Source organism: Pelodiscus sinensis, chromosome 3 (assembly GCF_049634645.1).
Source record: "Pelodiscus sinensis isolate JC-2024 chromosome 3, ASM4963464v1, whole genome shotgun sequence".
Lineage (NCBI taxonomy): Eukaryota > Metazoa > Chordata > Testudines > Trionychidae > Pelodiscus > Pelodiscus sinensis.
The window spans coordinates 79811758-79835617 of record NC_134713.1 but is presented as its reverse complement, the minus strand read 5'-3'; the positions used below and the strand labels follow the sequence as shown (position 1 = coordinate 79835617).

General features: G+C 40.9%; 1 protein-coding gene across 7 annotated transcripts in view; it reads left to right on the top strand.

The window, feature by feature from the left end:
* Nucleotides 1-23860, top strand: part of FYN (FYN proto-oncogene, Src family tyrosine kinase) — a 191554-nt gene that overhangs the window by 127090 nt on the left and 40604 nt on the right. For all 7 annotated transcript variants that reach the window (XM_075923995.1, XM_075923993.1, XM_075923991.1 and 4 more), the window contains 5 exons: nt 8753-9010; nt 9388-9484; nt 14549-14647; nt 16435-16538; nt 22041-22190. In XM_075923995.1, the coding sequence (XP_075780110.1) occupies nt 8764-9010; nt 9388-9484; nt 14549-14647; nt 16435-16538; nt 22041-22190 (697 nt within the window). In that variant the 5' untranslated portion in view covers nt 8753-8763. The remainder of the gene's footprint in view (nt 1-8752; nt 9011-9387; nt 9485-14548; nt 14648-16434; nt 16539-22040; nt 22191-23860) is intronic.

The following is a 23860-nucleotide window of genomic DNA, read 5'->3' as shown; positions in this document are numbered from 1 at the left end:
AGCCATGTGGGAGAGTAAGTTGCTCTAGTACAGCCAGGGAAGAGGGGCATGTTAGTGAAATGTTACAATCTTTATCAGGAAAAGTAGTGTCACTCTTTTGTGAATGGTTTCTTTTCCAGACCAAACCTTGAAAAGTCAGGCATGTTTCCCCACAGACTGACCCTTATCAATTAAGGAAAAAACCTTGGAGGACAAGAGAGGATCTTGTGTGACAAGGATGTGTTGTTGCATTCAATGCTTCAAATGGAGAAAAGAGAGGAAAGGAGTGACAGGGAGATACAAGTCAGAACAGAAGTCGCTGAGCGCATGCTAAAGCTCATGGAAGACCAAAATGAGATGAAGTGTTTTATAAAGATGCAGCGTGAACAGAATCAAAGGCCTCCCTGTCAGCATTTGCAAAGCTCTTTTGGCAGAAGTCATCCATCTATGCCCACACATCAGCCTCCATGGCTGCACATGCAAAATTCTTTAACCAGCCATCCTCCCTCTGTGCCTGCACACTAATTTTCCTAATCAAGTAATGCTTTTTTCCCAGCATGCGCCACGCTCCATCAAAGCAGCTGTGGCTTTGACAACTTTGTTAGCACCACTGTGAAGTCTTCCAATAAACTTTACTATCCATTACCACTGCTGCATCTTGATTGAAAGACATCAATAAAGATAAATGTGATGCTGGTTTCCATGAGTTTATTTTGTATGACATAATCTACACCAATCCCTTTGTCCCCAGTGGAAGCCTTAGTTTCATGGAAATGCCTCACTTAGGATGAGCAGTGGGCTGAGGTAAGGAATCAATCCCAACACAGAGAAATGTCAGTGCCTCTCATTGTCAGAATGGTTCCTCAGAGTCTCCCTGATATTGATGGCCACCCTGTGGGCTCCTCTGATAACATGAGTATCTGGCTGTTCAAACTGTGCATCCAGGCAGTGTGTCTCATTGTTCTATCCACAGGCAAACACTTCACCCTTGCTATCACACAAATTATGTAAGCAACAGCATGAGGCCCCCATGATCCTCCAAAAGGTCCAGCCTGCCATAGAGACACCTCCATCTCCCTTTATCTGCCAAAGGCACATGCAACAACATTGTAGCATTGGCTTAGCTTGTTGTTGAACCACTCCTTACTGCTGTCCAGGTGCCATATATAAGGCTTCATGAGTCAGGACTCTTAAGAGGGAAGCCGAGTCACAATGGGCATTTTCACATGCCCCACTGGAATTTTCTGGTCTAGAAAGAAAGTCCCAGCCTTCAGCTTTCTGTACAGGCCACAGTTCCTGAAGATGCATGTATCATGTACCTTTCCAGATCACCCTGCATGTATATCTGTGAAATATCCACAGTGATCCACAAATGCCTGAAGCACCTTGGAGAAGTATCCCTTCTGATTGATGTACTCTGAGGTAATGTAGGGTGGTGCTATAATGGAGATATGTGTGTCATCAACTGCCCACAACAGTTTGGAAAGCTGATGTCAGCAAAGCCAGGCTTTATGTCACCCACAGTCCTATCCAGCAAAATGTGATTTATTGCCCTGCTCACTTGCATGAGTGCTGTCTCGGTGTAGACTTCCCCACTCCAAACTGATTTGCACCTGAATGGCAGCAATTGGGAGTCAACAGTTTCTACAAAGCAATTGGAACATGGCGCTCTATGGAGAGCGTAGCTCTCATTTGGGTGTTCTTGCACTGCAGTTCGGGAGCCTGCTCAGCATGCAGCTCCAGAAAGGTTGCTTTATATATTGGAAGGTTCTGTAGCCACTGCTCTTCATCCCACACCTGCATGAAAATGTGATACCACCACTCAATGTTGGTTTCCGTAACCCAAAAGCCACACTATACTGTGCACAGCTGCTCTGTGGCAATACAATGCCACTTCACTGCTGTCTCTCTCACTTACATTGTCGTCTACATCAGAGTCTTCGTCCTCTGCTATTAAGGGTATAAATAGCTCTACTGCAATGCTTGATGTTCTAAGCACATTGAACACAATGTGGGAGAGAAGTCTGGGACGCATGATGCTGCTGCACAACAAGGACTGTCATTCAAGTGGCAAGAAATTAAGCCGGAAGTCCCCGAAGGGCTAGAAAGCAAAGAGATGATTGACAAGATGCGTTTCATGTTCCCAAAATGTCTAGCACTATGGTGCGCATTCCTACAAGGCTTAGCGACTGAAGGTGATGCAAGGCATTGTGGGATGCTTACCCACATTGCTTTGCTTTTTCTGTCAACAGGAGAGCTAACAATGCGACCATATGTTGAGAAAGGGTGGCAGAAAAATAGGTTTGGTGAGTGTTCAGTTTTGGCAACTTTTGCATGTCTACTGCACTTTCATCACCAAACATTTCCAATATAGATCTAGCCTTTGAAGTCTACTATTAATTCATTCAGTGTAGTATCCTTGATGTTACAGAATGATGCCATCTGGGATGCTTTCAGCAAAATGGAAAATATTAAGGGAAAGTGTTTGGGTGCTTCCCTTTGGCAGAGTTAATGAGAACATTTATCATATTAACTGAGTAAAAGCCCAGGTTTTCATTATTCCTATTGCCATTCAGTGAAACCGGAGACTCCTTTCTCTAGCTTGACTGCTAGTAATTTCCAACCAACCTCTAAAAGTTATGAAGAAGCAGTTATGTTAGCCATTTACTTCCTTTGGACTTTTCACTTTCTCAACTCAAGGAAAAATTCTCCAAGGAATTTACCTTGTGGTCAACTCTAGGTGCCAAAAGAGAGAGAGAGAGGAAGAATAAGTCCCTGCTGCATCTCATTGTCTTTGTCCCAGTGAACAGATTCAGTTTGGAGCTGCAGCGATTTATCATCACGACAATAGATTTGAGGATAAGGGGCATGGCATCAATAGCTCTGTGAGCTGCATCTTCTCTTCCTGAATCTAGTACTTACTCAGTTCTAACGAAAGCTGCATTTTAAGAATAGCAAATTTTTAGATTTGCAATAGAAGGCTGTACAACTCTTCTTACAGTCATTAATAGCCTAAAGAAATACATTTGTGGTAAATGTCCACTCCAAATATTTCTGATGACTTTTAGTATGGGCATAGTTAGGCTATGGTTTGTCAGCTTCAGTTTAGTTTGAGAAGCAAGAAGTATTGAACTTCTCCTTTAAGACCCCTTTGTGCCATAGTGAAAAATATTACAGAAATTTTCAGATTTTCTACATGCTTCAGAAACTAGAGGGTTTCTAGTTTGACTGAACAGGGACCAATGGAACAGTTGTAGTATTGGACTATATGATCACATCCCAAAGCTCTGTCCCTTCCTAGTAAGGAGTTGACTAGTAGCTGTCCCTTGAAGAAATGGGGTTTCTGCCCCTATCATGGAACCTAACATGTACATCTCAGTTGGTGTACCTAATGAAACACTGGAATGGGTTGCGTAGGAAGGTGGTGGAATCTCCATCTGTAGAGGTTTTTAAGGCCAGACTTTAAAAAGCCCTGGCTGGATTGATTTAGCTGGGTTTGGTCCTGCTTTGAGCACAGGATTGGACTAGGGGGTTGGACTAGATGACCTCCGGGGATCTCTTCCAATCTTAATCTTCTATGAAATACAGATAGGGTATAGTAGTAACTGCTACTACCATTAAAATAGCAGAAGCTCCCTATAGTGAAGTTTCAAAACATAAACACTGAGAAGTAATTTTGATAGTGGAAAGCATGTGCTTCACTTTTAGCATATACTTAAGTTTTGGTGACTTCACTGAAATTAAATATATGTGTGAATGATGTCCTGAATAGGGATGTTTTCCTAAATCAGAATTAGTGTGATTAGAAGCACTTCAACCTCATATCCATGACCTCAAAATACTTCTGGTATAAACATATATGTGGAACAGATTTAGATTTGGTGACATTAAATTTTTGTTATTTCAATGGATAATAGCAATGTTTTAATAATAATTTTCAATATTTAATTCATTTTTCCTGCAACTTTGAATATTTAAAAATCTAGGTGAGACAACTTTAGCCTCAAGTCAAACTCTAAAAAGTTCTCAAGCAGCATTTTTCTTTGCCTGTCTGTAAATTTCAACGATTATTGATTGGAAATATTGTCGTCAATGTGTATAAATAAGTACAGTGAAATTAGTGTTTGACATTTACCAAAAAAATCAAGCTTCCAAGTCTAATGTATTCTTTAGTTTAATGTACATGAAACAGAGACTGCATGTAGATATTAACTAAGATATGTAATTGTGCATAACACTGACCTGCTTTTTGACTGTTCTGTTCAAAACTTTATAGCATGCCAAGAAGCTGGCTTAAGTCAGATTCAGCTCATTTGGCTTCTCTTCTCTCTTCCAACAGGAAACAATTAGTATGGCTGCAGAGAGTGGGAGGAAAGCAAGCATAAGAGCTTACACAAATATTTTTGTTACCATTAATGTTTTCAATGTTTGTAGCCTGTTGTAAAACCATTTTTCTTTTTTTCAATAAAAATGAAATGCTGATAGCAAAGTGCGTGAATAACCTCCCCCTGCTCTCAAAAATGCTTTGCTTGTTAAAGTTCTAAAATTATAATGCATATTCATGATTACATCTCTATCTTCCATGAAAATAATCTAAGGAGTGTCAGGGAAAGAGAGCTAAATATTGAAACAAAACCTGACTTAGTGAAGCAGGAATTTGTGAATAGATAATTTAATTTTGAACGCCCTAGTGTAGGTGGTTTTGTTATTCTTTAGTCTCAGCTTCTCTCTAGAATAATTTTCAAAATCCGTAATCTTCAAGAAAAAGTAGAGTAGTATCATTTTAATAGATAAAAGAATATGAGACTATTTAGTTACTAATCAAAAGTAATGAAGTTTAAGGTGCTACAATAGTATAAATAATAATGACAGAATTGGTTTTGTATTTTTATGCAAGAAGAATGTTTCTGCCACTTGCAAAGAAACCCTTTCTTTGTCCAGACTAACACCAAGTATCCTGCAATGGAATTACCAGATTCCAGATAGTTCACATGGACAAGAAAGAGGCGAGTCCTACAGGAGATATTTTCAGTCGTCACTACGGAAGTCTCATAAAACGTTCAAACTTTTTATATTCCTCATGAAATTGTACATACCAAAACAAACCAGAAACACATGTAACTTGTTTGCATTTGAAAATTTAACCATAATTAAGCCATTTATTTGCTTTGGTAGTAACACCAATGACAAATTGCCGCATGACCCAGTACATTGTATGTGCGAAAAATACTGCATTTCCTAACAGAAACTTGTTCATTTACCAGAAGTTGCAGTATGTTGGATGAACAATGTGGTATGTTGATCTCCTGAGAGTTTGGTGTCAATTCATTCCAGATTTTATTTGGTCATCTGTGGTCTGTTGTTAATGAACATGTTTCCAACCTTACAAAACTGTAAATCCTGACATTTGGTGGATCAGTTCTGTGGTAATGTAGATCAGTTCTTGCAGTCTGGTCATTGATATAACTAGAGCAGTGATATTGAATAGAGGTATTTATTATCTGTGAAAACCCCAGAGAAATCTTGATTCATTTCCAGCAATGTGTTTGTGTAGTCTCCCAGATGTAACTATGCATGATATAATTTGTTGCCTAGTTAGTTTCTTTGAGCCAGGAATGGACAACTTTTCAAAGATTTGGCTTGAAAAGGCGCATGTATGTTACACCCTCTGTGTCACTTTACAAGATACTACAATCATGCAGTCTTTATACTTGAGCAGTCTAGACGGAGTTGAAAAGGACAAATGAAAGAAAAAGCCCTCTTCATCAGACCTTTCTTCATTCTGCACCCAACTCTGACTCACAAGTTGCACGCCAACAAGAAAAGAGAATGGGGGCAAATACACTAAAAGCCACTGGCGCAGATCTGGAGAAAGAACTCAGTTTAGTAATCCTCTGTTAATATTTATGATTAAAATGCAAAGGTATTTTTCTTCAAGGTCTACAAATGTATTCATTGAGGTTATGATTTTCTAATTTATTCACTCCTTTAGAATTATTCACTTGAATAATTTTACTTTTGAGGCATTTGTAATTTTAACTTCCTCTCATTGACTGACTGAACATGTCAACCAAATATGTGGGGCCAGATCATCTGCTGCTATAAATTAATGCACATAGTAACAGACTTCAGTAGACCTACAGGTTGAACCTCTCTAGTCTGGCACCCTTAGGGCCTGACCAGTGCAGAACCAGAGAATTTGCTGAACCACAGGAGGTCAGTGTTGTCTAGCATTACCAACACTTCCACTTCTTACTTGGCTCTTAGAAGACATTTAGGGGTAAATTAAAGCTAAGTAACAGCACAGAACACTGAGAGCCAGGACTGGTGGCTGTTAAATAAACTTTATGGGACTGTGGGAAATTGGCCATGCCCATGATAAGTGGACATCCAGCTAACTAAAACATGCCAGACCACGGATGTTGCCAAACTAGAGAGTGCCAAATTAGAGAAGTTCAACCTGTATTTCAGTTTATACCAGTTGAGATTTATGTATATTTAGTAGAGCTGGGCAAAAAGACAATAATTATCTTCATAGATTTTTTTTTTTTTTTAATTTGCTGGGAGAGAGCCTTTTTCAGATAAATTTTATTTCTTGTTATGAAGTTCTTGGGGTGTACTCCTTCTCTTTTTTCCGTCTTTTCTGCCCTGCTACCTTTTTCAGTGCCAAAGTGGGAAGAGGAGGAGGGAAAGGAAGGATTTCCTTTCTCTTGTCAGAGCCTATTTTTTTATAAAAATGTCCTTGAAAATGTCACTTCTTATAAAATAATAAATCCTTCATGACAGAAAAAGTTTCCAAATGAAAAAATTTTGTTCTGCTCTTTTATCTCTTGAGAGATTTTCCAGTTTCTTAATACTTTGCACTTTTATAGAGCATTTTTGCATTTTCCTATTCATTGTGGATCTGTGTGTGATTAGGAATTTCACTCACACTGGCACAATTCATTAGTTAAGATTTGTATTGTTCGCCTTCTGCATTAGAGGCCAAATCCTCATAACTGCAAAGCTAGATGTGCATGATTCCTGTTGTGTTGCTTTTTTATAGAGACTGTACCTTACTTCCGTCTTTAAAGTTGCATGATGGCAGCATGTATATAGAGTGCCCACAAGAGCTTTTTTCTGCAATAAAACCTATTTTCTTATTTATTTACAATTTGTAGAGAGACTTTCCAGAGAATTAAGAAAATGTAATTTTCCAATGAAATATTAAGCTTTGAATGAGATTTATATTTTACCTGGCATTACTAGGGTCTTTAAATCAATTAATTTTAGATTTTCTTCATTTAAGTCACTGATCTGGAGTGAGGCTGGGGATGAGGGGTTCAGGATGCAGGCTGCCCCTGGGCCGTCTGTCATCACAGAAGCATGGGGCCAGATGGGAAGTGCCTTTCCATGGCTGCTCCAGCTCCAGCAAGCTCAGCTGGGGGAGGGGTGCAGGTGTCCTGGCTAGGGCAGGTCCAGGTTTGTCTTCCCTCTGAACTCCCCATCCAGAGTGAGGAATGCAGCCAACTGTGCACTTTCCCCTCACTCCCTGACAAAGGGGAACAGCCAGTAATGTTTCCATACAACTGGGGGAGGGCTGCAGCCCCCCTGCCCTCCCTAAAGAGGAGTGGGAGACTTGGGGCTGGGCAGGCCTGAATCGGGAGGGGGCAGCACACCCCCCAGCCAGCCCCTTTCACCTGCCTAGTGATTGTGTCTTTTCTGTATGGTTTTATGCGCCTCCATATGCATCTGGGGGGAGCTTCAGCCTTTCCTCCCTCGCACACAACCAAGCCCTGACCTTGCTTTAAGTTATGGTAAAAGAAAGCTGCATGCCAAATTTAGTGGTCCTAGCTCTTGAACAGACAGACAAACTCACTCGCTTTTTCACAAACAAACGCTCTCAAACATATAGTAGATAATGGTGGTTCTATATGCAGTTGGGGAAAGAAAGAAATTAAGTGACTTGTCCTTACGCAGCTGCATGTGTTCCCATGTTTTTAAAGGAAGAAGCATTTTCAGGATGCTAAAGAGCAGTATGACACTAATTTGAAATATGGATGCATTTCTCAAGTTGGATGAGGCCAATTTACACTACATAAGCAGCCCTAACTGCACTTAAAAAAAAACAAACAAACAAACAAATGGTCTGGTAGCACTTTATAGACTAACAAAACATGTAGATGGAATCATGAGCTTTCGTGGGCACAGCCCACTTCTTCAGAATTGGGGAATCATAACCAGCTCTCTCCAGCCCCCTCTCCAGCCACTCTGTTGAGTCTGTCTACATTGCAGTTACGAGAAACGAGACTACTTCGCAGTGCAAACAGGCAGAGACACTTGCTCAGTTCAAGCTGGTGCATTAAAAATAAGAAGTGTAGCCAGGGATAGCTTAGACTACACCTTGAGTTAGTTGCCATAATACGTACCCCGGAGGTCCGGACAGATTTGAACTCAGAAAAGTTTTGTTTTTCAGCTTCTTCTGTTCCCAGTTCTCTCTTCCATAGCTTTAGTGTTTGGTTGCGTAATGTCTCCTCCATTATTCTTACCCTGTTTCGTTATGTTTGTCTGTTGCATAATGGCATCAGTGTTGCCTTATCTCCATGTGAAGTCAGTAGGTTCTCAGCTCTTTTTAAAATAAACCACTTTTTAGATGCATAAATCTAGATTTAAGTAAATATAGATTTATCAGCAAAAATTGAACTTTTGCTCACAAGTGGCAAGCCTAACTTAGCTTCTAGTGCCTATGAAATACATCACTGCTATAAGCACTTTTTGTCTTTCTTTGTTGTAGGATTTTAGATAATGGGCTGTGTGCAATGCAAGGATAAAGAAGCAACAAAACTGACAGACGAGAGGGATGGCAGTTTAACTCAGAGTTCAGGGTATCGCTATGGCACAGATCCCACTCCACAGCATTACCCGAGCTTTGGTGTAACTTCAATTCCAAACTACAACAACTTCCACGCAACAGGAGGCCAGGGACTGACTGTCTTTGGTGGTGTCAATTCCTCTTCTCATACTGGAACTTTGCGTACAAGAGGAGGAACAGGTAGGTCCTGACACGAGCTTATTTCATGGTATATTTTAGTGCATTGTTTAAAAATATATCTATTTGGTATAAAGTACATCTAATTTCAAAGACGTCTCTGAGCTCTAAAGAAGCTTATTGACTTAGGGAAAGGACTTTGGAAAAGTCACCCCTGAAATGTAATCATTAAAATAAACTTCACTAAGCTTTGAAGTTGCTGAGTAGAATAACCATAATTTCAACCATGTTACTACTAACATATAGTACTTGCTAATTGTAAGCAATTGGGTAACCTAATTACCTATAGTAATGACAAACCCAGCTGAACCCTCTTACTTATACATCATTGCATGGTATCACAATGAAAGGACTATTCAGATATCTTCTCTTTTTTTCAGGTGTAACTCTTTTTGTGGCACTTTATGACTATGAAGCAAGAACAGAAGATGACTTAAGTTTTCAGAAAGGAGAAAAATTTCAGATACTTAACAGCTCGTGAGTTTTAAGAGGGTGGCATGCTTTTTAGTTACTATTTTATAATTTAAAGATGACAATGCCAACAACTCTCTTAATCAACTTTCATTTCCTTTTACTGATTATGTAACACACATTCAAGAAATATGCTTTTTAAGTCTTGTGCTCGTATTCCACTGCTTTTGAAGGACTTTATTGTGGAATAATTTTCCAGAACTGCAATTTTTCTTTGTAAAGTGCATCTGTAAAAGTGGCACCACAAAGTTCCATGATGACAGCTTTTCAGTGATTTCCATAGCTAATAGAATTTAAATTCCCAGCACATTCAATCTTAGAATTAAGAGCAAAGCGTTAGTGCCTCATGTCAATAATAGAAGTGCTACAAACCAATATTGGCCTATATTAACACCTCTACAATTTCATTGTCTTCACTATTTTACATATAGGAATTTAGTATATATAAAAAAAAACTTTGATTCACAAGAAGGAATACAGTCCAGCTTTGTATGCCAAAGGAGTAAAAAGCAATAACGTCTTATTTTTGACACCACAGTAAGAGTTTGTAACTCTGAATATGCACAGGCAGGTAACCCCTTGAGTAATAATGCACCATTTCTACAGTCGTAATTTAGAACTTCACTTTGAATCAGTTTCTTAAAATGAATTTTAGCTACTGTCCATGAACTCATTGGGAGTTAAAATCTGCTTCTAAAAAACTATAATACTCATGATTTACTGCAAGTCTTATCTCAGAATAACTTTTAGAAAGCTTTATGTGTTGTGAGCAATGTTGTTGTCGTCAAAACGAAATAAAAATGCGGTAATATTCAAAAGTATACAAGAAGGGATGAAAGAAGTATCCCATTCTGTTTTTTTATTGTATGACAATGGGGCAAATTAATCCCTGATGTAACTCTGTCAGTTTTAATAGAATAACTTTGAGGCTCAGATTGGCCCAGTGTGCATTAAAATGAAGAGTCAGGTAGTTCTGTGGAATATTTCATGAAACTGTACAGCTGGAGAGCTTTGATGTGGATGAAAGTACAGAAGCCTTAGATAAGACTTGTAAATAGAACAGCAATTTAAAAACATCTCCCCTTCTAAATTAGCAATTGCAAAAAAAAAATCTGACAAAAGATTTTAGATTGCCCCCTTTTTTTCACATGGCCTGGTTCCTTGGAGGCCTTGACACAAGCTGTATCAGGGCTTGAAATGAAAAAAACCTGTTATAAATTCCTTAAACATTCCACTTAATGAAGTCAATGGGAGCTCACAGTAAGCCACATTATTTGTAGTTATTGTAGGACAGAGAAAAAGAACAGATTCCACCCACACATGAATGATAGCAATGCATGCATTTTGATGTTGGTGCATATTGTGTGGAGGAAGGTTTTATAGAGAGGAAAAATCAGCTACCATTTGACTGCCTTAAGAGTAGAGTGCTCAGTAAGCATCCGGATCAGGCCCTACATACTTGCTAACCACACTCCTGGAATGTTGAAAATCAGGATGGAAACCTTACAAGAACAGGCTTTGTTGTGAGAATTCATACTTGTTTTTATGTTCCAGTTCCGGCAGGTTATAATTCAAGATAAACCTCTTTTGTGCTCTTCTGGTGCTCCTAGGAATCATGAAGCCCACAGGTGCACAAAATGACTTTTTGTATTCAATTTAACAGACTTCTTTTTGAATCTAAAAGAGGTTCGGGTTTGGTTAATCTCCTGAGTAAAAGTTCAAATCAGTAATAAACTTTATCTGAGCTATTTCATGGCTCCCTAAAATTAATGCGGGATTTGATGTACATTGATATAAAATATAATTTAATTCCCTTCCTCACTGGCACATTGAGAGAGATTTATTTTTTTCTCTTTTTGGATCACTTTATAACATACAGTATGTAACATTTATAGATATGATAAAATACCTCCATCTAGTGGAATTTATGTGCAATTATACATTTGAAATAAGAAACAAATAATACATCGCTGTTGTACAATAATAGAAACAAAGATTTCATAGAGAATTTTAAATTGTATTAACAAAAGATTTCCAGACTTTGACTAAAGTCAGGCCCATAAATAGAAGTGGCCCAAATTTCAGAGGTGCTAAACACTAGGAAGCCAGTGATATCTGTGTGTGCTCAGCAATTCCTGAGAACCAGGCTATGACCATTTTTAGGTACTCCGGTTAGATAGTGTTAACCAAAATTGCTAGAATAAAAATTATCATGTCTGAGTTTGCCTGTAGCCTACTGCAAACAGACATGCGGGGAGGAAAATCACACTCAAAAATCCATATTCTGTTATTCATTTTATAAGATTACAAATCAACAGCTCAAAAGATGTAAAAAAGGAGATGTTCTTTTTCTACATTCAGCTGTTTGAACTATCCTCTGAAGCATTTTACAAGTTCTCTCAGAAACTAGTTCACAGAAAAATAGGAAATCTTTAAAATACTTCATCTTTTTATAATTTAAAAACTTGTTCAAAACAGCATTGCCCAGATCTGATTTCTATAGTTCCTGTTTGCTTATTGAAATCTTTAAGATGCTTAGTTTGCATTTCATGATTTGATAAATTTCAATAAATCTCCATTTTATGGATTTGGAACTAGAGATACTTTATAAAATGTCCAAAGCTGCTAAGAAGATCTTTAGCTTGGCAACATTGTGCCACAGTGTGAATTGCAGAGAGCTTCAAAGTGTTGAGAGAGAACTACCTGAGTGGACAATACTGATGCTAACAAAATAGTACCTACTTTGGCACATCTCCACTTACAGGAGAGTCGACGTTCTGGCAATCAGTCTTCCTGGGTTTGACTTAGCGGGTCTAGTAAGGACCTGCTAAATTGAACTCTGAGGGTGTCCCAGTCAGAGCCGGTACTCCTCACTGTTGCAAGGAGTAAGGGAAGTCAATGGGAGCATTTCCTCATTGACCTCCTGCAGTGGAGACGGCACCACACTTAACTTAAGGTACATCAACTCTAGCTACATTATTTACGTAGCTGTAATTGCGTAACTTAAGCCAATCTTCCCCCATAGTGCAGACCTGGCCTTTGTGATTACATAGTCCTATTTGAAAGAGGACTATGCTAATGTGAATTAGGTACCTTTTAGTTCAAACCAGTAGTGTTCACACAGGACGCTTAGAGCACAGTGCTTTCGTGAGTTCTGTGATTCAGTCCCATGTAAGTCATACTCTTGTGTGCAGGGTAGAGGTGGCCTTGGTTAGAGATTGAATTAGAAGTCAGGAATATCTGGCTCCTGGAGTTGTGTTCAGGCCACTCAATCAAGAATCATCTCATCTGTTTAAAAAAAAAAAAAAAGCTCTCCATGGTGAGGTGCCAAAACATAAGCACTGAGACAATTAATTTCCTTGGTGGAAAACATGTGCTTCACTTTTAGCAAATACTTAAGTTTCAGTGACTTCATTGAAATTAAATACATGCATAAGTGATGTCCGGAATAGGGATGTTCTCCTAAATCAGGAGTACAGTATGATTAGGAGCACTTTAACCTCATGCCTTGACCTCAAGTTGTCAGAACACTTCTAATATAAACAAATATCCCACAGTGTTTTACTTACATATGGAAGAGATTCAGACCTTGTGGAATTACTGTTATTTCAATGGACGATATCAATATTTGTTTTGATATTTTTTTCAACGTTTACTCATTTTTCCTGCAACTGAAAATTTAAAAATCTACATAAGACAATTAATTAATGACAATAGATACTGAGATTCAGAAAGCTAAAGCTTTATAACTTAAAACATACTCATCATATGTCAAACTTTTAGCCTCAAGTCAAACTTACTATGTTCTCAAGCAGCATTTTTCTTTGCCTATCTATAAATTTCAACAGTTATTGATTGAAAATATTTTAGTCAGCTCCCAAAAAGCTGAGAAAGAAAACTATTGCATTTCATTACAGCAGATTTTCTTCTAAGGGCCATCTCTTGTCTTCATTCTATACCAGCAGTGTGTAACCTGTGGCCTATAGGCTGCATGTGGCCCTTTGGGGTTCTATGTCAATGTCCCACAAGACATTTTATTTACCATTGCCCATGTGCAGGATTGCCCAAGTCCTCTGATTTCCATCCACATAATTTTTTTCTTACTGATATTACTAAAGTGACACGCACATAAAGCAAGAGCCTGTAAAGTGGGATGTGTGCTAGTTGCACACAACACGGAACTGTAGCAGCACTCTGATTGGATGCAAACAGAGTGCACAGCTCTCACAGCCAATTGGCACACCCCACAAAGTCTAAGTACCCAAGTGCAGTTAGCAAAACTACCCTCTCCTAGGAGACCATCTTAGTTACAACAGTCTTGCAGTTCACTGAGATGGAGGGCCACTCATGCAGTCCTCTCAATAGCCTAGGTTGCCCATTGCTGTTGTATGCAAATGCCTCTTATTGACATATACTGAAGTTGTGTACATGTGTGGAAGGGGGCTGTTTTTCTTTCTTTAGAAAGATTTGGGAGAAATAGCTTGCACAATGATTTGAAAATGTAGCCACATCATTTGTTGTTTAAAACTGCTTTTGTTGGTGACCCTGAAAAGCGACACAGAGCCCAGTTTTCAGAGGCTTTCTCAAGCTGCAGAATTGTAACAAAGCAAGTAAACGAGCCTTGTTACATTCTTGAGTTTCCATGTCCTGTTAAGGTTAGAGTTTGACATGACTCAAACTTTCAAAGAAATTTGGATCTGGTATTTTGTTTCAGGGTCTTAAAGTGCCTATATTTGAAAACTGGCCCCACACCAATTATTCAGCGCTCCAGGTCAAACTCAGTCCTTACTAAGGGTGATTGCAGTGAAAATAAATATCCATTTATGCTTCTATGCTGAATTTGAAAGACTATACTTCTGATATCAATTAAGAAAATAAATTGGTGCATACAGATATGTGTCGTAATTTGACTTAGAATGGTGCCACCTTCTCTCTCCAACATGGCTGTATGATAAAGGGGTGAGTTGTTGTTAATTCTTAGCATTACCTATAGCTTCATGCTTTAACAGTCAGATAATTTTCTTTGCAACAGAATTTCTCTTTGACTATTTCTCACCTCTATTCCTTCAGTGAAGGAGATTGGTGGGAGGCACGTTCCTTGACAACAGGAGAAACTGGTTACATTCCCAGTAATTATGTGGCTCCAGTGGACTCCATCCAAGCAGAGGAGTATGTTTTCTTCTCATTTTAAAGAGATATTAACACTGTAATTGAAGGAGAGTTGAGAATTTGAGTTGATTGATTGTAGTGTTTTTCAAGTGACTTACATCATTTTTATTTCAAGTTTCAGCTGCACTGATAAATAATTAGGTAATTAGTAACAAAGGGAGCACAAACTGAGCCATTTTTCAATGTCAATAAAAGAGGAAGAAACCATTGCAAATGAAGCAGACCTTATTCTGTTCTAGTCAGTTTCTTGCTTTAGATCAGAGTTGCCCATGCCAACTTATCAGTGCCCCAGGAACAACTCTGTTACATAAAAACAGAACAGATATATCAACCATCGTTTTGAATGTGGTGTGATGGCCTGGAAGTCTACAACAGCTAATAAAGCATTGTTTCCTAGGTCCTGTAGCCTCTGTGGACTGACACTTGAAGAGGCCATGGCTTCATTTTAGACCTATATTTATCTCATAATCAGCATTCTGTGCCATTAGAGCAATCAGTATTTGAAACACCAACCATAAATGTTATATTACAAAATTGCCTTATTGTAATGAATGGTTTGAGTCCAAACAAATTTAAATTATTAGGTGCTAAGAACAAAGAAATCAATCTAGCACACTGGCACTGAGAGCATAAAAACCTAAAGAATCATGAAAAATAGTACCCTCGTAGATTGTATCTGGCCTTGTATTCAGTTTTATTAGCTCTGGCTCAAGAGAAAATATTGGAAATTAATAAAATGGCTATATAATCAAGAAGTTTTTGGTCAATAAACTATTATACTGCAATTTAACACAAAATGTAAAATATACAGTTAACTTATAAGTTAGTCTGATTGCAGCTTTTTCCAGTGGCAGCATATTTTAAAAATGTGTTCCAACTTCTTTTCATTTATTCTTTCCATTCTATGCAATGGTCCAAATTCTGGCAAGCACCATGTATCAGCACTTACCAGGGGTTTGAGGTGGATGTCGATCACCCCTGCAAACCCAAAGAGAGGCTACTTCATTTAACCTTTATACCAGTGGTGTAGCCAAAAAAGGACAGTTGGGTGGTCCCCAACTTCAGGTGGGCAGGCAAGGAGGCAAGAGGGATTGGGCCACCTTTCCCCAAACCACACTTTGGGAGGAAAGGATGGACGTGCTGGCTAGGGGAGCTCAGGCCCCAGGGATGCACTCAGAGAACATGTGCAGGGGCTTACCCTGTTCTGCCTGCCTGCTCCCAGGCTGGAGCGCTCCAGTCAGGAAGTAGGGACAAAGGCTTGCTGCACTCTGTCTGGAGTCCCAGGCAGAGCAGGGTAAACCCCCGCACTCCAACGCCTGTCCCTGACTGGAGCACCTGGCTGATGGAGTGGAGCGAGTCTTCGTCCCTGCTCCCCGATTGGAATGCCTATTGAAATAGGGCAAGCCCCCGAACTCCAACTCTGCTCCCCAGCAGAGCGAGGTTAGCCTCCCCGTCCCATCTGTCCTCAGCTGGAGCACAGAGCAAGCTGGTAGAGCAGAGCAAATGCTGGGGCATGAGGAGAGTCATAGAGGGCTGCAGGGGTTAGGCCTGGATGCAAAGTGAGTGGGCCACAGCCCACTCAGGCCCACTATGGCAATGACCCTGTTTTATACAGCAGAACATCACTTATGTTACAGGGCAAAGCCTAACGCATGAGGACCACAGTGGACAGAACAATGGGACCTGTAGTTTTCTTAAATGATCTACAATTTAGGAACTCTGCAAGTTGAGTGACTCTACTGAGCATCCTATATTGCATTTTTCAAACCTCCTCTTATGTTTTCAAGGTGGTATTTTGGCAAACTTGGCCGTAAAGATGCTGAGAGACAGCTGTTGTCATTTGGAAATCCACGAGGTACCTTCCTTATTCGTGAAAGTGAAACCACCAAAGGTAAGATGGCCAGTTCTACGACTATTAATAGTGCATGTCAAAGAGAATTTTAGCTTGTGATTATTTTACAGGTCAGTAAAATTCTCTGGTGAATGACACCAGGATTGCATGACCTTGCCTGGCCAGACTGCTATGATCACTTCAACTCAATTCAGTGAAAACCATTATTTATTGCTGTACAATTAAAATGTCCACATCTCACCACCTCAGCTGGATATAAGTAAGGGATTTGAAGAGAGCAGTGTTTCTCCATACTTTTCTCATCTCTTCTGAATGTTAGTTGCACCGAATGTTTTTAATACTTTTAAATTTAAGGGGTTGCCCATGCAGATCCATTTGAAGGACTGGAACCTAAGACTGTTTACGTTTTCCCAAATAATCTAAAATGCAAATCAGCCAACGAGTGTGACTAAGAAAAATACAGCTGTTCTCACAGAAGCCTGATTTATCTAGGTAAAGAACTATACCCAGAAAGCTTGCATGAGTAGGACTCAGATGTAAAAATATCAATACAGAACATAGCTTGAGAGAAGGCTTATTCCCTTGGCCCCCAAACTGTTTTTAGAAAGAATCTCTCAACTCAGAGATGTGTTTATCTCAATAGGGAAATCTCTTCAGAAAAATAAGCTCCAAAATCTATAATTTTTGCTCCATGCTAACAAAAATCTTTTTCTTGCTGAGTATATTTCCCTCTTTTATGAAACAGAATCATATAAAAACACTGGCAGTTTTCTGAGTGGCATTTTTTCTAATCCTAAAGGGTGAATAACAAAAGTTGGAGAACTCTTGCAGCAGTTTCAGGATGTGTGTGCATTGAAAAGAAAAACCTGCAGCACCAGGTCCCAGAGTCTAGATCAATTACTGAGGCTACAGAAGAGATGTTAAATTTTGATTAATTAACAAATCGGATAGTCAATGGGATTTCCTTTCTCTGTTCAATTAGTCAATAAGGATTGGGGGGGCGTTCCACCTTTGAAATGTACAAGAGCCCCTCCTGTGCATTTTAAAGATTGAAATGCTACATGGAGCTTGGGGTCAGTGGGGAGTCTCCTGTACATTTCAAAGGGGAAGCACCCGCTTGGAGCCTGGGGTCAGTCTCCATGCGGCATTCCAACTCTGAAACAGACGAGAGTCCTCGCTGGGGCTCTTGTACATTTCAAAGCGGAAGCGGTGCATGGAGACTGGGGCCAGCGGGGGACCCATGCTCCTTGCAGTGCTTTTGCTTTGAAATTTACAAGATCCCCAGTGGGCACTCTTGTACATTTCAAAGTTGGAACGCTGCCATTGCGCCCCTTCCCCCCCTCCCATGGAGCTGGAGCTGGTGAGAACCAGCTTTTAAGCCGGCACCTCCTAGCACCTCCTCCTCTCCCCCCCCCTCCCTCCTGCGGCCTCTTTGTGATAGAGACAGGAAGGGGGGGGGAAGCAGCTAGACACACTCATCAGATAACTATCTGATAAGCCTTTGTTCATCCAATAGTCGACTAGTCAATTTAGTCACTTACATACCTAGGCTACGGACCTAAAAATAGCAATGCTGATTTTCTCAAAACTCAGCAATGAGGGGGAGATTCTGAGACAATGCTCCAGGTCTAGCACGAATATCTACAATATTTTTAGTCCTCAGCCTAAACCTAAATCTGGGGTCTGAGACTCAACACAGGTTTTTCTTTGCAGCATAGACGTAATTTTGAGTTCTGGTGAGCAATGCTTTCATATCTGTGGTGAATAGCTCATAGGAAGTCTGGTACCATCCAATATGACCAGAGGATTTTTTAATTCTGTATCTGACTCCTCCTTGCAGTTGTCTCCAAGATGGTCCTGGAGAGAAATTTTCCAGCAGAAAAGCTGGTTGTGTAGCTGTTTTTAAGCACTGTTTCGCCAGTGATAGTACTGAAAGGAATTAATCTGTTGGTTGTGACAAAAGAGACAATTAGTTCTAATGGACAGCCAGTCAGTATGGTTTTTCATCAAAACTGGAGGTGTTAGTGACCAATCCCGTATATTGGGTAGACTGAAATTGGCAACTGCCACCAACTTGTTTCTGATTACCTCTTAATTTATGAGGAGAAAAAATGGTACCAGAATAATAGAATTTATGATAGTGCAGGTTCTAATGAGACTGAATCAAGTCTGTGTGGACACAGTCTCCTTTAAGCTTTGAATAAAGAGATGATATCTCAGCTTCTGATCTGGAGTCATTAATCTTTTAGTCAGAGAACTGCTTTATGCTGTAGGATATATTGTCACCTCTGGTAAGGAAAAGGACAGATCTGTATATCCTCTCCTTTGAGTGTTTGCTTATGTCCCTTCTACATTAGGTATGTATGCTTGCCACATGCACTGGTGCCAGAAGTTTTTCCCTCAGCAGTACCAGATGTGACTCTGGTGACCCATGGAGTGGCACCCTCAAAGCACAATATAAGGGATACTGCGCACACTCCCCTCCCCTCCCCCTCAGTTCCTTCGTGCCACCAGTAGCGGTGCAATGGAACAGTGTGGCTTTAACCATTCTTTTTTTTGTTTGTTACCCGCAAATGCAGTTTTTCTGTTGTGTTATAGTTCGCTCAGTTCCCTTGGTATATAGTTTAGTGGTAGTTTGTAGCTTTTGTAGTTGCCCCAGACAGGACTTTAGCCTAGGGATGGGACATGCCCCAATCCCCAGACTTCAAAACTTGTGAAGCGTCCTGTGCCTAGTAATGTCCCGTGCATTAGTTGTCTGAAATGCCCATGATTGAGAAGTGCTGTATTCCAAACCTCAGTGATGAGGGAGGAAGAAAGACACATCCACTTCAGGGTGCTCCTGAGGGAGTTGGCACTGACTCTGGCACCAGAGCACAAATCAGACTCAGCCTCAAGTGCTGTGCCATTGGTGAGGAGTGCTCCAGCAGGGCCGTCTTCAATCCGGTAGCATTTCTCCTCACCATCTCCAGTCAAGAAATCAAATATTTCAGCAAGTGGATGGTCCCCAATATCCTGACAAGTGAAGACGGGAGACCCACCATGGGCAGCTCATCACCTCTGTCTGGGAGTCAGGCCCCAGCTCAGGTAGAGAAGTCCAGCCCTTCCCATCCCACGCCAGTTACACTGAGCTGTGAGGAAGGCTCTGTGGGCAATGCAGGGCATATTGACTTTGCCAGTGCCAGTGATACTGACCTAGTTGGTATCACAGTCCCACGGCAGGCCACCATTGGGCTTTTTTCAGGTGTCTCCACCCCAGTCAGCCAGCAAAGCACTATCCGGCCAAAGCACTATCCCACTAGTGCACCCTTCACTTTTCGGACAATGGAAGACAGGCTTCACAAGCGCCCTTTCGGTCCCCAGACTATAGGCAACACTTGCCAGAGCCTTCAGACAAACCAGCTGAGGCCTGCGACCACTGTCATGGGCACTCAGATGGGATCTCTGTATCCCCAAGACCTAGGCACTGCTCCTGGGACCATTCAGGTGAACAATGTCGTCAGTTTCAGTCATGCTGGCTCCACTCCCCGTCTTGCAAGTCCTCGTGGTCTCAGAGGTCCTCTGGCCTTAGGACCTGGTACCATGTGAGTGGTGGGAGACGTCAATTCCTAGTTTCTCATCACTGATCCACCTATCCCCAATGATCCCTGAAGTCCTATGGCAGAGACTCGTCCCACTCAGAGATCTGCAGTTTTCACCACCATGCAGAATATAGTCAAAAAGCTCTTTTGGTCTCTAGGCAGTGAGTGTGAGGCCTCAGAAGTTGGCACTGAGCGTGGCTTTCTGCCACAGGGACACGCACCAGTGCCTGATGCAGTGCCATACAGGGGTGGCACCACCTCCCTGTGTGTCCATAGGGACAATGAGCAGTGCCATGGGTACCCCGGGGGTCCATCCAGCCTTCCTGGAAAATGATACAGTCTTAAGAATTCATATACCACCCTAAAGACCCTTGGGTTTTATGTCCTGGCCCTCTCCTGAAAAGGTTCCAGCCTCAACACCCTCTAGTTTAAAGGACCCAGCTGCATCAGCAATCACCTGCCATGAAAAGCAAAGGCTACACATGCCAAGTCAGCTGCCCCCACCGTCATCCCACACCACACATGCAACTAAAATCATTTTGAGGGTGTGCCCCGGGACAACATACTGAAATAGCTTGGTCCACTATAGTGTTAGACAGCTGGGTCTTGAACATAGTATCACAGGGCTATATCCTCCAATTCTTTTCTTCCCTTTCCCTCCCCATTCTCTCCTCCTCAAGGTTCCTTCTCACAAGTCTCCTCATGCAGAAGGTTCAGAAGCTGCTGCAGCAGGGCTGAGCTGCAATCGGTGTGGCTGTGAACTTTTACCTGCTTCCACGCGTGCAGCTTGGATTCACATAGTAGGGTATGGACATGAGCAAGCCCTCGAAGAAAAGACAGTTACCTATTTTGTAACTGGTGTTCTTTGAGGTGTGTTGCTCATGTCCATTTCACAACCTGTCCTCCTTCCCTACTGTTGAAGTTTCCAGCAAGAAGGAACTGAGGGTGGGGGAGCTGGCAGCACTCCTTACACAATACCAGGAGGGCACCACTCCACAGGTCTCCAAAGTCACCCCCTTATGGTACAGCTGAGGGAAAAACTTACGGCACCAGAGCATGTGGCGAGCTGACATACCTAATAAGGAATGGACATAAGCAACATATCTGGAAGAACACCAGTAATGAAATAGGTAACTGTCGTCTTCCAGTCTGTCTAAAGTCTAGAGCAGTGGTCCCCAACCTTTTGGGGCTGCTGGGCGCCCGGGGGTAGCACCGCGCATGGCGCATGCCCAGAGTAGGGGCCGTGCATTCGCCGGGAGCCCGGGGCGCAAGAATGGCTCGGGCTGGCCCTGGTCACTAGGCGGGCGCACACAAATGCCCCGGTGGGCACCATGGTGCCCGCAGGCACCGCGTTGGGGACCACTGATCTAGAGTCCTGCCATGAATTTGGAAATACAAATGTTCAGTGGGCTTCATACTTGCAGTTCTCTGTTCCTACTTAAGAAATAGACTAAGTTGCCGTGCTTTCTTTCTCCGATATGGCTGCATTGCAGTAGTAGACAAAGTGATCGCTGCATATAACATTTATTAATTGGTTGTCAGTGTTTGAAAAGTAATTTGGGATTCTTCTGCATTACAGTACATGACTGTAAAATCGCTATATCCAGAGAGTGCCGTGAAAATCTCAACATTTATCCTGTTTTGCCATTTACTTAAGCCACAGTATTTGCACTGTAACATGACACTTAAAATCGGGAAAGTAAATTTAACAACCTCAACTAGTAAATGTTAAGACGTGAATTCTCATCTACACTAAGATCCCTGTTTCCTGCTAGACCAGTGTAAAGGGGACTTTGTGTAAATGAAAGCCTTGGCCTAAGATTTTTGTAATTGTATTAGGCTTACCAGTTTTTATTTAAAGTATAAAATGTGCCGTTTGGTTTTTTATCTAATAATATGTGACTAACGTTCTATTAAAAAAAACCTGTGCAAATGACTGCTTATATTTTTCCCCTTTGAACAGGTGCCTATTCCCTGTCTATTCGTGACTGGGATGATATGAAAGGAGACCATGTCAAACATTATAAGATCCGTAAACTTGACAGTGGAGGATATTATATCACAACTAGGGCACAATTTGAAACTCTTCAGCAGCTAGTTCAGCATTATTCAGGTAACTTTGCAGATAAATATCTGATACTCTCAGCTGTTGCAAAACAAAAATATTTGCTGTTGAGCTCTCCTCTAAGATGTCCTAAGGCAGGAATTCTCAAACTGGGGAGTTAAGACCTTAAGGGGACCACGAGAGTATTACATGGGAAGTTGCAAGCGGTCAGCCTCCACCCCAAACCACGCTTTCCTTTCAGCATTTATAATCCTGTTAAAAACATACAAAAAAGTGTTTTTAATTTATAAGATGGGGGGGAGGGGAGGTAGCTCTCGGAGGCTTGCTTTGTGAAAAAGATCCCAAGTACAAAAGTCTGAGAACCACTGTCCTAAGGGTCTTTTTACTAGGTTTCTCATTCACTGCAGTGCATCTTTATTCTTCCTTTCCCATTGTTTAGAGTTTTACACCCCATTCATAGGGTACATATAGGCAGTGACATTTCATTTGTTCTCCTGTTTTGTTTTGTTTTGTGTTGTTTTTTTCCTTTCTAGAATCCTCAAAGCACTTTGGTGCACTCATTTTTGTGAACTGCATGATTATGGGGCAGGGCTAAATAGAACTTCCTAGTAGCATAATTATCCAAATAATTGCTGCTTGGTATGTGGCATTTCAGACATCATTTTTTAAACTCTCTACTTGCATTGGATACATTTTGTTCTCTCAACAAAAATAATTTTGCAGGTACCAGGATTTAGACTACAGATGTGCTTGAACCACAAAAATCAGATCTTGGTCAACAGCAAAATTCAGATCAGTATCTGGATTCAGAATCTGTAAGAATGTGGGGTTTGTTAGTGCATATTGATCCAGTCCCATTTCAAAGAGGACTAGATCAGAGGGAACTGATGAACTGTTAATGTATGTCAGCAAGGGTGCATACAGTCCTTGGCAGTTTAGTGTGGTGTAGATTCATTGTCTGGCTTGCTGCAAACTAATTATTTGCATAGACAGGCCCGTAGAAGGAGAATGGCGCCAACACTGTGTCCTTTTTAATATCATATTCTAGATTTTTGTGTTTAATTGGAGAACAAGTCTTCTGTTTAGAAGCAGATCAAATAGCTCATGAACAGCTGTAGTGCAGCCTTCCCCATACAACCATGCCACTGTGCCTGAATGCAAGGGTGGAAAAATAGTATAGTCTCCGTGTTGATTCAGTCTTTGAATCCAGTGCAAAACTGCCAGCGTGCCTCTGCTAATTAATACCTGTCATGGTGATGTGTTGTCTCCACTTTTTAATGGAAAGTGGATTCAGACTGCAAACATATTATACACAGGCCTTCAAACAGATGTTAGATATTAACAACTTTCTGGCACCACCTTCCTAAACTGGATTTAATTCAGCAAGGTGAAAGGTTCTCAAACCTCATTATCTATCCCTCTAAGGCTATGCCACACTTTTAATACAAAAAGAGTCTTTTTCCACTAACTTTTTTGATCACCAGTATTAAATATGACCCTCAGCCAGGCCGGACAGGAATAATTGTGAAGGGCCACCCCTTAGTTGGGACAAGGCACAAATGTGATCTGCGTACTTTTCTAAATTAAGGAAGTTAAGATTCGGGTAATTGACTAATCGAATAGTTGATGCATTTTTGCATCAACTATTCGATTAGTCGATAGGGTACCTCTGCCTTTGAAGTGTAGCAATGTAGCCTAGGGCTGTTGCTACACTTCTA